This window comes from Carcharhinus amblyrhynchos, unplaced genomic scaffold (genome assembly GCF_965287045.1).
Source record: "Carcharhinus amblyrhynchos unplaced genomic scaffold, sCarAmb.v2.hapA scaffold_85, whole genome shotgun sequence".
In the NCBI taxonomy this organism is placed as follows: domain Eukaryota; kingdom Metazoa; phylum Chordata; class Chondrichthyes; order Carcharhiniformes; family Carcharhinidae; genus Carcharhinus; species Carcharhinus amblyrhynchos.
Window position 1 is genome coordinate 594,159 of NW_027649825.1, and position 16,885 is coordinate 611,043.

General features: G+C 50.6%; 1 protein-coding gene across 1 annotated transcript in view; it reads right to left on the bottom strand.

Moving 5' to 3' along the window:
• Positions 1-16,885, bottom strand: part of itga10 (integrin, alpha 10) — a 102,673-nt gene that overhangs the window by 33,286 nt on the left and 52,502 nt on the right. The window contains 4 exon segments of the mRNA XM_080182728.1: positions 90-234; positions 8,963-9,036; positions 11,103-11,268; positions 13,050-13,200. Of these exon segments, the coding sequence (XP_080038854.1) occupies positions 90-234; positions 8,963-9,036; positions 11,103-11,268; positions 13,050-13,200 (536 nt within the window).

Below are 16,885 nucleotides of genomic sequence, written 5' to 3' on the forward strand. Positions count from 1 at the left end.
CAGGTTTCACTCCAAGAATGCATAATAATTAGCAAGCAGACAGTGATTGATATGGGATTCCACAGCAGAGTGAGCTGGGCAACACTTACCTAGGTAGGCTGCATGGTTCTTTAAAGCTTTGGGGAACTCTTGGCTCAGGGCTTCCCTCGAGGTAATGACTTTACCGGAGGCACTTTCCTTCACCACCGCTCCATTCCAATCGTACGCTCCGACTGCTCCGAGCAGGATACCGTCCTTGTGAAAGCACGGGAGGAAAAACAGCAGAGTTTAATTCCTTCCCGTCCCACTATTTAAGCTTTCACAGAGAGAGAGAGGGAGTGGCAACTCTTAGTGAGGGCTGGACAGACATGCATGTGCACACTCACTCACACACACACAGGCAATCAGACACTCACTCACACACACACAGGCAATCAGACACTCACTCACACACACACAGGCAATCAGACACTCACTCACACACACACAGGCAATCAGACACTCACTCACACACACACAGGCAATCAGACACTCACTCACACACACACAGGCAATCAGACACTCACTCACACACACACAGGCAATCAGACACTCACTCACACACTCACTCACACACACACAGGCAATCAGACACTCACTCACACACACACAGGCAATCAGACACTCACTCACACACACACAGGCAATCAGACACTCACTCACACACACACAGGCAATCAGACACTCACACACACACACACAGGCAATCAGACACTCACTCACACACACACAGGCAATCAGACACTCACTCACACACAGGCAATCAGACACTCACTCACACACACAGGCAATCAGACACTCACTCACACACACAGGCAATCAGACACTCAAACACACACACACAGGCAATCAGACACTCACTCACACACACACAGGCAATCAGACACTCACTCACACACACACAGGCAATCAGACACTCACTCACACACACACAGGCAATCAGACACTCACTCACACACACACAGGCAATCAGACACTCACTCACACACAGGCAATCAGACACTCACACACACACACACACAGGCAATCAGACACTCACTCACACACTCACACACACACACACAGGCAATCAGACACTCACTCACACACACACAGGCAATCAGACACTCACACACACACACACACACACAGGCAATCAGACACTCACTCACACACAGGCAATCAGACACTCACTCACACACAGGCAATCAGACACTCACTCACACACACACACAGGCAATCAGACACTCACTCACACTCACTCACACACACACAATCAGACACTCACTCACACACACACAGGCAATCAGACACTCACACACACACACACACACAGGCAATCAGACACTCACTCACACTCACTCACACACACACAATCAGACACTCACTCACACACACACAGGCAATCAGACACTCACACACACACACACACACACAGGCAATCAGACACTCACTCACACACAGGCAATCAGACACTCACTCACACACAGGCAATCAGACACTCACTCACACACACACACAGGCAATCAGACACTCACTCACACTCACTCACACACACACAATCAGACACTCACTCACACACACACAGGCAATCAGACACTCACACACACACACACACACAGGCAATCAGACACTCACTCACACTCACTCACACACACACAATCAGACACTCACTCACACACACACAGGCAATCAGAACTCACACACACACACACACACAGGCAATCAGACACTCACTCACACACACACACAGGCAATCAGACACTCACTCACACACTCACTCACACACACACAGGCAATCAGACACTCACTCACACACACACAGGCAATCAGACACTCACACACACACACACACACACAGGCAATCAGACACTCACTCACACACAGGCAATCAGACACTCACTCACACACAGGCAATCAGACACTCAAACGCACACACACAGGCAATCAGACACTCAAACGCACACACACAGGCAATCAGACACTCACTCACACACAGGCAATCAGACACTCACTCACACACACACAGGCAATCAGACACTCACTCACACACACACAGGCAATCAGACACTCACTCACACACACACAGGCAATCAGACACTCACTCACACACACACAGGCAATCAGACACTCAAACACACACACGCACACAGGCAATCAGACACTCTCACACTCTCTCTCTCACACACACACACACACAGAGGCAATCAGACACTCAAACATACACTCTAAAGAAGAGATATATTAGACAAGCAGATACAGACTAAGAGTACCTGTCTCTTTTTGAAGAGAATAGGAGTAACTCTGACTTGCTGCAATAGTGTATATCTGGTATTTTTGAACAGCTGCCTGTCCAAGCAGCTAAAATAACACACAGCCAATCAAATATAATCTGCTTAGCTCCACTGCCCTCAAGTCAAAATTGCCCTCAGTAAAAATAGAGGATGCTGGAAAAATTCAGCAGGTCTGGCAGCCTCTGTACAGACAGAAACTGAGTTAATGACTAGAGTTTAAATAGGAGCAAAATCACCATAAGATATCGGAGCACAATTAGACCCCTCGGCCCATCAAGTCTGCTCCACCATTCTGATAAGTTTCTCATCTCCCATTCTCCTGCCTTGTCCCCGTAACGTTTGACCCCCTTACCAATCAAGAACCTCTCTCTCTCTGTCTTAAACACACTCAATGACCCGGCCTCCTCTGCAGCAATGAGTTCCACAGATTCACCACCCTCTGGCTGAAGAAATTCCTCCTCATCTCAGTTCTAAAGGGTTGTCCCTTTTACTCTGAGGCTGTGCCCTCAGCTCGCAGTTTCTCTGACTATTGGAAATATCTTTCCCAGATATGCACTCGTTATATAAACGACCTTGTTGGTGATACCTTCATTTTAAAGAGGATAATAAAGGGTCAAACAGGCTAGTTTTTTTTTCTACTGGGGTAGATGTCTGAGGAATGAAACGTAACAGAGTGATGAATGGATATCCTCCACTTTCATCCCATCCTGGAACTTTCACAGAGAGGAGCAGCGTTCCCACCAATGGGTCCAGAGAGGTACTGACAGGAGAGCTTTCTGTTTCGAGGCAGGAAAATCAGCCTTAACATTTCTCCACACAACATTTCTGACTTTTAGTCAGAAGGAGGTAGGCTCAACATCCAACAAAAAAGTGGCTAATAATCCAAGTAGACACCCCAAACCCAGTACTGAGGGAGCATTGTGCTGTCAGAGAGAGACCTACTGAGGGAGGGTCAGTGCTGAGGGAGCGCCTCACTGCGGGAGGGTCAGCGCTGAGGGAGCGCCTCACTGCGGGAGGATCAGCGCTGAGGGAGCGCCGCGCTGCGGGAGGGTCAGCGCTGAGGGAGCGCCGCACTGCGCGAGGGTCAGCGCTGAGGGAGAGCCGCGCTGCGGGAGGGTCAGCGCTGAGGGAGCGCCGCGCTGCGGGAGGGTCAGCGCTGAGGGAGGGTCAGCGCTGAGGGAGCGCCTCACTGCGGGAGGGTCAGCGCTGAGGGAGCGCCGCGCTGCGGGAGGGTCAGCGCTGCACTGCGGGAGGGTCAGCGCTGAGGGAGCGCCTCACTGCGGGAGGGTCAGCGCTGAGGGAGCGCCTCACTGCGGGAGGGTCAGCGCTGCACTGTGGGAGGGTCAGCGCTGAGGGAGCGCCGCGCTGCGGGAGGGTCAGCGCTGAGGGAGCGCCGCGCTGCGGGAGGGTCAGCGCTGAGGGAGGGTCAGCGCTGAGGGAGGGTCAGCGCTGAGGGAGCGCCGCGCTGCGCGAGGGTCAGCACTGAGGGAGCGCCGCGCTGCGGGAGGGTCAGCGCTGCACTGCGGGAGGGTCAGCGCTGAGGGAGCGCCGCGCTGCGGGAGGGTCAGCGCTGAGGGAGCGCCGCGCTGCGGGAGGGTCAGCGCTGAGGGAGCGCCGCGCTGCGGGAGGGTCAGCGCTGAGGGAGTGCCGCACTGTCGAAGGTGCTGTGAGATGAGACCGGCACTTCTATTGCTCCTCCAGGTGAATGTTTATTTAATTGACAGTATAAGAGTTTTGGAATGTCCTGAGATTGTAAAGGGCACGATAAGTTACTCTGCTTTTTCAGAGGTGTTATGAAGTAAGCCACACTGGCAGCTGCTGAAGCGAACAGTGTAAATGGATTTAAGAGGCAAGTGTGAGTGATTGAGCAGAGGGAGGTCTGATTTGGTGGATATTGAACAGCTGCAGTGCCTCCCTGCTCCTGCTGATGGCGATACTGACCTGCCGATCTGCCTCAATGTATGGAACTGGTTCCAGGTCTCTCACTGTCATCCCTGCACACGGTACTTTGGTTAGAGTAAAGGGCTGTCAAGCCTTTGAGTGATAAAACAACATTCCCATGCATCCATTACAAAGATAATAAGGCAGGATTTACAGCCCAGTGGTCAGTTCTTGCATAGAATTCCTGCAGCTTGTAGCACAGTGGGTTAGCACTGCTGTCTCACAGCGCCAGGGACCCGGGTTCGATTCCCAGCAGCACGGTGACACAGTGGGTTAGCACTGCTGTCTCACAGCGCCAGGGACCCGGGTTCGATTCCCAGCAGCACGGTGACACAGTGGGTTAGCACTGCTGTCTCACAGCGCCAGGGACCCGGGTTCGATTCCCAGCAGCACGGTGACACAGTGGGTTAGCACTGCTGTCTCACAGCGCCAGGGACCCGGGTTCGATTCCCAGCAGCACGGTGACATAGTGGGTTAGCACTGCTGTCTCACAGCACCAGGGACCCGGGTTCGATTCCCAGCAGCACGGTGACACAGTGGGTTAGCACTGCTGCCTCACAGCGCCAGGGACCCGGGTTCGATTCCCAGCAGCACGGTGACACAGTGGGTTAGCACTGCTGCCTCACAGCGCCAGGGACCCGGGTTCGATTCCCGGGGGCACGGTAACACAGTGGGTTAGCACTGCTGTCTCACAGCGCCAGGGACCCAGGTTCGATTCCCAGCAGCACGGTGACACAGTGGGTTAGCACTGCTGCCTCACAGCGCCAGGGACCCGGGTTCGATTCCCAGCAGCACGGTGACACAGTGGGTTAGCACTGCTGTCTCACAGCGCCAAGGACCCGGGTTCGATTCCCAGCAGCACGGTGACACAGTGGGTTAGCACTGCTGTCTCACAGTGCCAGGGACCCGGGTTCGATTCCCAGCAGCACGGTGACACAGTGAGTTAGCGCTGCTGTCTCACAGCGCCAAGGACCCGGGTTCGATTCCCAGCAGCACGGTGACACAGTGGGTTAGCACTGCTGCCTCACAGCGCCAGGGACCCGGGTTCGATTCCCAGCAGCACGGTGACACGGTGAGTTAGCACTGCTGCCTCACAGCGCCAGGGACCCAGGTTCGATTCCCTGCAGCACGGTGACACAGTGGGTTAGCACTGCTGCCTCACAGCGCCAGGGACCCAGGTTCGATTCCCTGCTAGGGTCACTGTCTGTATGGAGCTTACACTTTCTCCCTCCGGGTGCTCCGGTTTCCTCCCAGTCTGAAAGTCTTGCTGGTTAGGGTGCATTCACCTGAACACATGCCAGAGTGTGGCGACTAGGGGAATTTCACAGTAACTTCATTGCAGTGTTAATGTAAGCCTTTCTTGGGACAAATAAAGAAATTTTACTTTTAAATTTTTATATTTATCCCACTAATCCGTCTAACCTACACATCCTAGGACACTTAAACATAGCGTGGCCAATCAACCTAACCCGCGCATCTTTGAACTGTGGGAGAAAACCGGAGAACCTGGAGGAAACCCATGAAGGCATGGGGAGAACGTGCAGTCTCCACACAGACAGTGACCCAAGCAGGGAATCGAATGCAGGTCCCTGGCACTGTGAGACAGCAGTGCTAATCCACTGTGTCACCGTGCTGCCAGGAATCGAACCTGGGTCCCTGGTGCTGTGAGACAGCAGTGCTAACCCACTGTGTCACCATGCTGCTGGGAATCGAACCCGGGTCCCTGGCGCTGTGAGACAGCAGTGCTAACCCACTGTGTCACCGTGCTGCTGGGAATCGAACCCGGGTCCCTGGCGCTGTGAGGCAGCAGTGCTAATCCACTGTGTCACCGTGCTGCTGGGAATCGAACCCGGGTCCCTGGCGCTGTGAGGCAGCAGTGCTAACCCACTGTGTCACTGTGCTGCTGGGAATCGAACCCGGGTCCCTGGCGCTGTGAGGCAGCAGTGCTAATCCACTGTGTCACCGTGCTGCTGGGAATCGAACCCGGGTCCCTGGCGCTGTGAGGCAGCAGTGCTAATCCACTGTGCCACTGCGTCAACAGCAGTATCCCTTCACTGTCTGAAAGCTATGATGTGGAGATGCTGGTGTTGGACTGGGGTAAAAGAAGTCTCACAATACCAGGTTAAAGTCCAACAGGTTTATTTGGTTACGTGAGCTTTCGGAGCCCCTTCATCACGTGAGGGTTAGGGTTACCTTATGAAGAGGCAACGCTCCGAAAGCTCACATTACCAAATAAACCTGTTGGACTTTAACCTGGTGTTGTGAGACTTCTACTGCGTCTGAAAGCTGATAGGCAATTTACAATCACAGCTTATTCGGGTCTCAATAAAATATTATCCTCACTCATAAGCAAAGAAACCTGAGTCAAGTATTTTTATTCCTGTTTATTCAGCCAGTGCAGCTAAGCCAGAATCACCCAAAATTGAGGGTGTTTCTCAAATTGATTTAAATAGGTTACAGGTTAAAGGGTCAGCAGGAGTTGGTGCACAACAGCCTCGGTCCAGAGGATTCCCAATTTCCTTGTGGGAGGCTCAAAGTGAAGCAGTGTGATACAGACAGACAGAAGAATGAGCTTGAAGAGTATTGTATTTTTTAAAAGGAGCCCATGTTTATATTGGATGGTGCAAGTTTCAGGAATGTCAGAGGGTTGGCAGGAAAGTGAAGCCTCAGCTTCAAAAGAAACAAGATCTACATTTCAAATGAGGAAGCTGTCAATCAGCCTGGTACCCAGTCGCTGAGCTCCCAGTCCTATCCCACACCCTAGCCTCCGCCCCCTCCGCTCCCAGTGCCACCCTGTCAAATCACCCACATTCACCCACCCCCAACCCACTCCTTCAGCTCCCACACCTTCACGCTCTCTCTCCCCCTCTGTGCCTCACTCCAACTGGCACATCCCCATTCCCAAAACCCCAGCCCTGACCTCAGCCTGCATCTCACTCCCTGAGCTCCTGCCCACAGTTCCCCCAGTGCCAGAGCAGGAAGAGTTTCCCCATCTTCACAGCAATCCTATTCAACAGGTGTGAAGATGCTGCCAGCAGCAGGGAGATACAAGACCTGCCAATGGTCCTCGCTCTGGAGTTGGCTTCTTACTGTTTCTCAGGTATGTCTTTAACAGAATGGAATGTCCTCAGACCCATGATAGAGCTCAATGAGCCGCTCCCTGTTATTCACCCTCTGTTTCACGTAGAACCACAGTTGGAGCAAATCCATAATCCCAACAGAATCAACGGAGAATTATAAAATCACACAGTGTAGAAGAGGCCCTTTGGCCCATCGAGTCTGCACTGACACACAAGAAACACCTGATCTCCCAGCTAATCCCATTTACCAGTGCTTGGCTTACAGACCCGATGTGCCAAGTGCTGATCCAGGGACTATTTAAAGGGTGTGGGGCAACCCCCCCTCCACCACCCTTCCAGGCAGCGCATTCCAGACCTTCTCCACCCTCCAGATAAACATTTTTCCTCACATCCCCTCTAAACCTCCTGCCCCTCACCTTGAACCTATGTCCCCTTGTGACTGCCCCTTCAAATAAGGGGAACAGCTGCTCCTTATCCACTCTGTCCATGTCCCTCATAATCTTGTACACCTCGATCAGGTCACCCCTCAGTCTTCTCTGCTCCAATGAAAACAACCCAAGCCTCTCCAACCTCTCTTCATATCTTAAATGTTCCACCCCAGGCAACATCCTGGTGAATCTCCTCTGCACCCCCTCCAGTGCAATCACATCCTTCCTGTAATGTGGTGACCAGAACTACACACAGTACTCTCGCTCACCAAGTTCAATACAACTCCAGCAATGACTTCCCTGCTTTTGTAATCTATGCCTCGATGGATAAAGGTAAGTGTCCCACATGCCTTTTTCACCATCCCACTAACATTCCCTTCTACCTTCAGAGATCCGTGGACAAACACATCAAGGTCCTTCTGTTCCACAGAACTTCCTAATGTCCCACCATTCAAATTATTCCTTCCAAAATGTATCATCCCACACTTTCCAGGGTTAAATTCCATCTGCCACTTATCTGCCCATTTGACCATCCTGTCTATATCTCCTTGCAGCCCAAGACGCTTAACCTCACTGTTAACTACCCAGCGAACAAATCCAGGCTCTGTAAATCCCAAATTCCCAAAAAAAACCCCACAGCACTGTTAAATCCGTCATTCCGTAAATCCGGAGCCCCAATAAATCCTGATGGTCAATAATTGCCACTCCAAACTGAGGGAATTTAGTCCCTGCTCCTCTCGCAGCTTTTTGTTCTTTCACTCCCCTGTTTCTTCACCCCAAATAGTCTGACAACACCAGGTTTTAGTCCAACCGATTTATTTGATAGTAAACGCACAAGTTTTCGAGGTTTCCCTCTTCGTCAGGTGAATGGAGAGTTCTGGCCTCAGACAGAGCATATAAAGCACAGACAGTTTAGAGATTACCAGTAATCTCTAAACTGTCTGTGCTTTATATGCTCTGTCTGAGGCCAGAACTCTCCATTCACCTGACGAAGAGGGAAACCTCAAAAGCTTGTGCGTTTACTATCAAATAAATCGGTTGGACTAAAACCTGGTGTTGTCAGACTTTTTACTGTGTTTACCCCAGTCCAACACCAGCACATCCACATCTTCACCCCAATGCAGACTCTCCGTTGCATACAGACGGGCACAGGAAGTGTGGTAGGTCTCCTTTCCCTGATCACCACTCACACACACGGAACAACACCCCACACACTGCTTACCTCCAAGACATGGGCTGAAAATCCTGCCTGAGACATTTCCAACTCAAAAGAGCTTTCGTTTTGCTGAATTGTTCCTGGAAGGACATTCAGAAGAGAAACAGGAGATTGATGAGAGTCAGTCACTGCACAGAAACAAAATAATTCACCACCAGTCTGACCCAAAGTTGTATATTCAAATCAGTCCACAAATACCAACACTCGATCAGTTTCAGAGGGTTTAAAACTGAAAACTCTCCCCCACTGCCTGTGTTACGGATTATTTCCACTGACATTAATCCCTCACACTGTCACTCAGTAACCCCTCTCCCCCCCAGCACCCTGTGTTACTGACTGTATCTGTACTGATGTTAATCCAGTTCCCTCACACTGTCACTCAGTAGTCCCTCTCTCCCAGCACCCTGTGTTACTGACTGTATCTGTACTGATGTTAATCCAGTTCCCTCACACTGTCACTCAGTAACCCCTCTCCTCCAGCACCCTGTGTTACTGTCTGTATCTGTACTGATGTTAATCCAGTTCCCTCACACTGTCACTCAGTAATCCCTCTCCCCCCCAGCACCCTGTGTTACTGACTGTATCTGTACTGATGTTAATTCAGTTCCCTCACACTGTCACTCAGTAACCCCTCTCCCCCCCAGCACCCTGTGTTACTGACTGTATCTGTACTGATGTTAATCCAGCTCCCTCACACTGTCACTCAGTAACCCCTCTCTCCTCCCCCCAGCACCCTGTGTTACTGACTGTATCTGTACTGATGTTAATCCAGCTCCCTCACACTGTCACTCAGAAACCCCTCTCTCCCCCCCAGCACCCTGTGTTACTGACTGTATCTCTATTGATGCTAATATAGCTCCCTCACACTGTCACTCAGTAACCTCCCCCCCCCGCGCCCTGTGTTACTGACTGTATCTGTACTGATGTTAATCCAGCTCCCTCACACTGTCACTCAGAAACCCCTCTCTCCCCCCCAGCACCCTGTGTTACTGACTGTATCTGTACTGATGTTAATCCAGCTCCCCCACACCGACACTCAGTAACCCCTCTCCCCCAGCACCCTGTGTTACTGACTGTATCTGTACTGATGTTAATCCAGTTCCCTCACACTGTCACTCAGTAACCCCTCTCCCCGCAGCACCCTGTGTTACTGACTGTATCTGTACTGATGTTAATCCAGCTCCCTCACACTGTCACTCAGTAACCCCTCTCCCCCCCCAGCACCCTGTGTAACTGACTGTATCTGTACTGATGTTAATCCAGTTCCCTCACACTGTCACTCAGTAACCCCTCTCTCCTCCCCCCAGCACCCTGTGTTACTGACTGTATCTGTACTGATGTTAATCCAGTTCCCTCACACTGTCACTCAGTAACCCCTCTCTCCCCCCCAGCACCCTGTGTTACTGACTGTATCTGTACTGATGTTAATCCAGCTCCCTCACACTGTCACTCAGTAACCCCTCTCTCCCCCCCAGCACCCTGTGTTACTGACTGTATCTGTACTGATGTTAATCCAGCTCCCTCACACTGTCACTCAGTAACCCCTCTCTCTCCCCAGCACCCTGTGTTACTGACTGTATCTATACTGATGTTAATCCAGCTCCCTCACACTGTCACTCAGTAACCCCTCTCCTCCAGCACCCTGTGTTACTGACTGTATCTGTACTGATGTTAATCCAGCTCCCTCACACTGTCACTCAGTAACCCCTCTCTCCCCCCAGCACCCTGTGTTACTGACTGTATCTGTACTGATGTTAATCCAGTTCCCTCACACTGTCACTCAGTTACCCCTCTCCCCCAGCACCCTGTGTTACTGACTGTATCTGTACTGATGTTAATCCAGCTCCCTCACACTGTCACTCAGTAACCCCGCTCTCCCCCCCAGCACCCTGTGTTACTGACTGTATCTATACTGATGTTAATCCAGCTCCCTCACACTGTCACTCAGTAACCCCTCTCCCCCCCAGCACCCTGTGTTACTGATTGTATCTGTACTGATGTTAATCCAGCTCCCTCACACTGTCACTCGGTAACCCTTCCAGCTAGTGATCTCAGCTACAAATGTCCAGGATTAAATATTTTTTAAAAAACTGGGGCAGTAGGTGGAAGGGAATGATAATTTTAAAATACGTATCACGATCATTACCTTCTAACCCAAATATTCGGTCTCCCAGAGCATCCACAATGTCATTGAGTGCTGCCTCATCACTTACGTTGAAGAAATGTTTCTCATCTGGATCGCTGGCGATAAATTTGATCTCTTTTATAAAGGTCTCGGTGTCTTTGCGTCTCCGGATGTAATGGCCCAGAACCTGCAGGAGGAACACTGGGTTACACACTGGCTTAAACCTCAGCGTGGGTCAGTGAGCACTGACTGCTGAGAGTATGATGAGGTGCAACATGGCAGGCAGCCACGGAGCAGCAAAACCACCCATGTTGATTCATTTCTGAGTCTTTATAAGCATAGAACAGAATCACTACAATGCAGAAGGAGACCATTCAACCCATTGAGCCCATACTGACAACCCCACTTAGGCCCAATCTCCATAACTCATCATATTTATCCTGCTAAACCCCTTGACACTAAGAGGCAATTTAACATGGCCAATCCACCTAACCTACACATCTTCGGACTGTGGGAGAAAACCAGATCATCTGGAGGAAACCCATGCAGACAGGGAGAGAATGTGCAGACTCCACATAAACAGTCACCGGAGGCTGGGATTTGACAGTGACCCAAGCCGGGAATTGAACCTGGGTCCCTGGCAGCAGAGCTAACCCACTGTGTCACTATGCCATCCCGTGCTATTGAAATTTGTTCTCCGTTTTCTCTAACACCTTTTAAACATCTTAAGGATGTTTACTGTCTATGTGGAGTCTGCACGTTCTCCCTGTGTCTACGTGGGTTTCCTTGGGTGCTCCAATTTCCTCGCACAGTCCAAAGATGTGCAGGTTAGGGGGAATTGGCCATGTTAAATTGCCTCTTAGCGTCCAAAGATGTGCAGGTGGTGGCGGTGGTGGCAGTCCCGAGGCTTGTGGGTGTGCCTCTGTGTCTGTTGGTTGGGGTGGGGGCGAGCTTTTCTCTAATACAGATGGGGGTGCCCTGATCTCTGTGTAGCTGGCAATGCCAGTTTTATCAAGTCCCGCCCCGCCACGGCAGAAACCATGACTCCAGATTGGTTGTGCCAGATAATCGGGAGAGAAAACTCGGCTGTGCTGTTGGAGGGATACACAGCCGCTTTCCCACGGAAATCAGCACTCTGACAAGTTATTGGAAGATTCCACCGCACTTCCCCAACACCATGGGCAGCTTTAGTCTCTGTAATGAAGGAAGGATTTAAATGCAATACAGACAGTTCAGAGGGGGTTTACTAGATTGGTACCTGGAATGGGCGGAGTGTCCTATAAGGAAAGGTCAGACAGACGGGGCTTGTTTCTACTGGGGTTTAGGGGTGTGTGTGTGTGTGTGTGTGTGTGTGTGTGTGTGTGTGTGTGTGTGTGTGTGTGTGTGTGTGTGTGTGTGTGTGTGCGCGCGCGCGCGTACATGTGTGCTTGCACGTCTTCATTGTGGTTTATAAGATCCTGGAAGGTCTTCACAAGGTGGACGTGGAAAGGATGTTTCTCTTGTGGGGGAATCCAGAGCTACAGGGGCGCTGCTTTAAAATTAGGGATCGGTCTTTTAGCGGCAGCGATTAGAATTTTTTCTCTGAGAATTGAGAGACTTCGGAACTCTCTCTTTTTAATTTAGTTATTAGTGTCACAAGTAGGTTTACATTAACACTGCAATGAAGTTACTCTGAAAATCCCCTGATCGCCACACTCGATTCCCGGTTTGGGTGACTGTCTGTGTGGAGTCTGCACGTTCTCCCTGTGTCTGCGTGGGTTTCCTCCGGGTGCTCCGGTTTCCTCCCATAGTCTGAAAGACGTGCTGGTCAGGTTGCATTGGACGTGCTAAATTCTCCCTCCGTATCCCCAAAAGGTGCCGGAGTGTGGTGATTAGGGGATTTTCACAGTAACTTCATTACGGTGTTAACGTAAGCCGAGTTGTGACTAATAAATAAACTGTAATGTGTAACTGTGAGAACTCTCTTACCGCGATGGCGTAACGACTGATGTTACGTTTCTCACATTCGGCAAGTGCACCGTGAAGCTCCACCCCATCGTGAGATTCACCATCCGTCACCACAACCATAACCTTGGAGGCTCCGTCCCGTCCGCCACGTTCTGGACTGAATGCTTCAGTGCTGGAGATACAAAGGGTAGAGTCAGCAAACTAATACTGTAACTATTTCAAAGCTCAATACAATCCTAACTACCACTGGAACACTTATACCAATCACGTAACCCCGTACTGTACCTGTCCTGGGAGTGTTTGATGGGGGGACAGTGTAGAGGGAGCTTTACTCTGTATCTAACCCCGTGCTGTACCTGTCCTGGGAGTGTTTGATGGGGGGGACAGTGTAGAGGGAGCTTTACTCTGTATCTAACCCCGTACTGTACCTGTCCTGGGAGTGTTTGATGGGGGGAGAGTGTAGAGGGAGCTTTACTCTGTATCTAACCCCGTGCTGTACCTGTCCTGGGAGTGTTTGATGGGGGGGACAGTGTAGAGGGAGCTTTACTCTGTATCTAACCCCGTACTGTACCTGTCCTGGGAGTGTTTGATGGGGACAGTGTAGAGGGAGCTTTACTCTGTATCTAACCCCGTACTGTACCTGTCCTGGGAGTGTTTGATGGGGACAGTGTAGAGGGAGCTTTACTCTGTATCTAACCCTGTGCTGTACCTGTCCTGGGAGTGTTTGATGGGGGGACAGTGTAGAGGGAGCTTTACTCTGTATCTAACCCTGTGCTGTACCTGTCCTGGGAGTGTTTGATGGGGACAGTGTAGAGGGAGCTTTACTCTGTATCTAACACCGTGCTGTACCACAATCCCATCCAGGGCCTATCCCTGTAACCTCATGTATTTACTCTGCTAATCCCCCTGGCACTAGGAGGCAATTTAGAATGGCCAATCCACCTAATGCGCACATCTTTCGGACTGTGGGAGGAAACCGGAGCACCCGGAGGAAACCCACACTGACACGAGGAGAACGTGAAAACTCCACACAGACAGTGACCCGAGGCCAGAATCGAACCCAGGTCCCCAGTGCTGACAGGCAGCAGTGCTAACCCACTGTGCTGCCCTAGAGAGGGAGTTATCTAAGGAAGTGTTTGACAGTGAAAATTTCTTTGGTGAAACACTCCATTCTCCAATCCTTGCTGAATTAAGTGTCAAATTCACAAAAAGAAAAACAAGCAGATTGAGAAAATGGAACAGCGTTACTGGGCATCTGAGAGCAGAATCCAGGGTCCACACATGAAGGCATTGTGCTATTTTTATCCTGGGGTGTGGGGTGTGTGCGGCTGAGAGGAAGGTTTTGTGTGAAATGTTTCGGGGGCTTGTTATGTTCTCCGAGCGGATGAATGAGCTCTTTCAGTGAGACCTCGACCCTTTGCTGCCGGGGTCATCACGAAGCAGTTTGCCCTGGTTCAGAGTTAACGGAGAACAGTCACTCAGGCGTCTGCTGCGTGCCAAGGAGGTCACTCACAGTCAGAGAACAGAGTGTGCCCAGCTCGCAGTGCAGCTGTGCGATTGGTACTGACCAGCCAATCGATTCAATGGGTGGAACTGCAGCAACTTGGGGCTAAAGGGGTCGGGGAATATGGGGGGAGGCGAGCAGGGGATCAGGATATTAAATTCAATGATCAGCCATGATCAAAACGAATGGTACAGCAGGCTCAATGGGCTGAATGGCCTACTCCTGCTTCTAGTTTCTATGTTAACCACTTCCTGGCTCAAAAGCAGCCAGCAGAGGTGTACAGATCACTCCATCTCTACTCCAACCCTCCCTTCAGCAGCCTGCAAACTCAGATTTACCAAGATCCAGCAGGAAAATATTAATTTAAATTCCTGCCTGCATATCCAATGTTTCTGAGCGTTATATATAGTGATAGATTCATAAATGTTTACAGCATAGGAAAAGGTCCTTCTGCCCCAACTTGTCCATGCTGCCCCTTTTTTTTAAACCCCTAAGCTAGTCCCAATTGCCCACGTTTGGCCCATATCCCTCTATACCCATCTTACCCACGTAACTGTCTAAACGCTTTTTAAAAGACAAAATTGTACCCACCTCTACTACTACCTCTGGCAGCTCGTTCCAGACACTCAACACCCTCTGTGTGAAAAAATTGCCCCTCTGGACCCCTTTGTATCTCTCCCCTATCACATTTCTCTGGAGTTCAGATGAATGAGAGGGGAATCTCACAGAGATTTGTAAAATACTAACAGGACTAGACAGGATAGATGCAGGGAGGATGTTTCCAATGGTGGGGGAGTCTAGAACCAGGGGTCACAGTCTGAGGATTCAGGGTAGACCATTTAGGACGGAGGTGAGGAGACATTTCTTCACCCAGAGAGTGGTGAGCCTGTGGAATTCATTACCACAGGAAGTAGTTGGTGCCAAAACATTGAATGTATTCAAGAGGCGACTGGATATCGCACTGGGGGTGAACGGGATCAAAGGTTATGGGGAGAAAGCAGGATTAGGCTATTGAGTGGACTTCCTCCCGATGCTCTGGTTCCCTGTCTCAGTCCAGAGATACGCGGGTTAGCTGGATTGGCCACGCTAAGTTAACCTTTACTGTCAGGGGGACTAGCTAGGACAAATGCATGGGGTTATGGGGATCAGGCCTGGATGGGATTGTGGTTAGTGCAGACTCAATGGGTCGAATGGCCTCCTTCTGCACTGTAGGTTTCTATGATTAGCCATGGTTGTGATGATTGGTGGAGCAGGCTCGAAGGGCCAAATGCCTCCTCCTGCTTCTACGTCCTATCAATTCTCTTCCTGCCCCACGTCCATGTTGACTCTCCCTGAGGTACAGCACGTATGCCGGGTGCAGACAAATTTCTCCCCCATTATCTGTCTGTCAGAGTATCAGAGAGAGAAGCAGACCTATAGTATTAGGGTGTGTGCAAACACCGTTATGTAGACTACAAGTACACAAGAAAGAGAATATGATAACACTAAACATAAGAACATAAGAAATAGGAGCAGGAGTAGGCCATCTAGCCCCTCGAGCCTGCCCCGCCATTCAATAAGATCATGGCTGATCTGAAGTGGATCAGTTCCACTTTCCCGCTCTCTCCCCATAACCCTTAATTCCCTTGCCTACCAAGAACCTATCTACCCATGTCTTAAATATATTTAGTGAGGTAGCCTCCACCACTTCAACGGGCAGAGAATTCCAGAGATTCACCACCCTTTGAGTGAAGAAGTTCCTCCTCAACTCTGATCTAACTCTGAACCCTTAGCTTGAGGCTGTGCCCTCTAGTCCTGCTATCCTTTCTAAGCAGAAAGAATCTCTCTACCTCTACCCTATCCATCCCTTTTATTATCTTATACGTCTCTATAAGATCCCCCCGCATCCTTCTAAACTCCAAAGAGTACAGACCCAGTCTATGTAGTCTCTCTTCATAGTCCAACCCCCTCATCTCTGGTATCAGCCTAGTGAACCTCCTCTCCACTCCCTCCAAGGCCAATATATCCTTCTGCAAGTGCGGCGACCAAAACTGCACACAGTACTCCAGCTGCAGCCTCACCAGTGCCCTGTACAGTTGCAGCAAGACCTCCCTACTTCTATATTCTATCCCCCTCACTATAAAGGCCAGCATCCCATTCGCCTTCTTGATCACCTGCTGCACCTGCAGACTGGGTTTTTGCGACTCATGCACAAGGACCCCCAGGTCCCTCTGCACTGTAGCATGCTGCAGCTTTTCGCCTTTTAAATAATAATCCCTCCTGTTATTATTTCTGCCAAAGTGGATAACCTCACATTTGCTAACATTATACTCCATCTGCCAGGTCCTCACCCACTCGCTCAGCCTATCCAGAT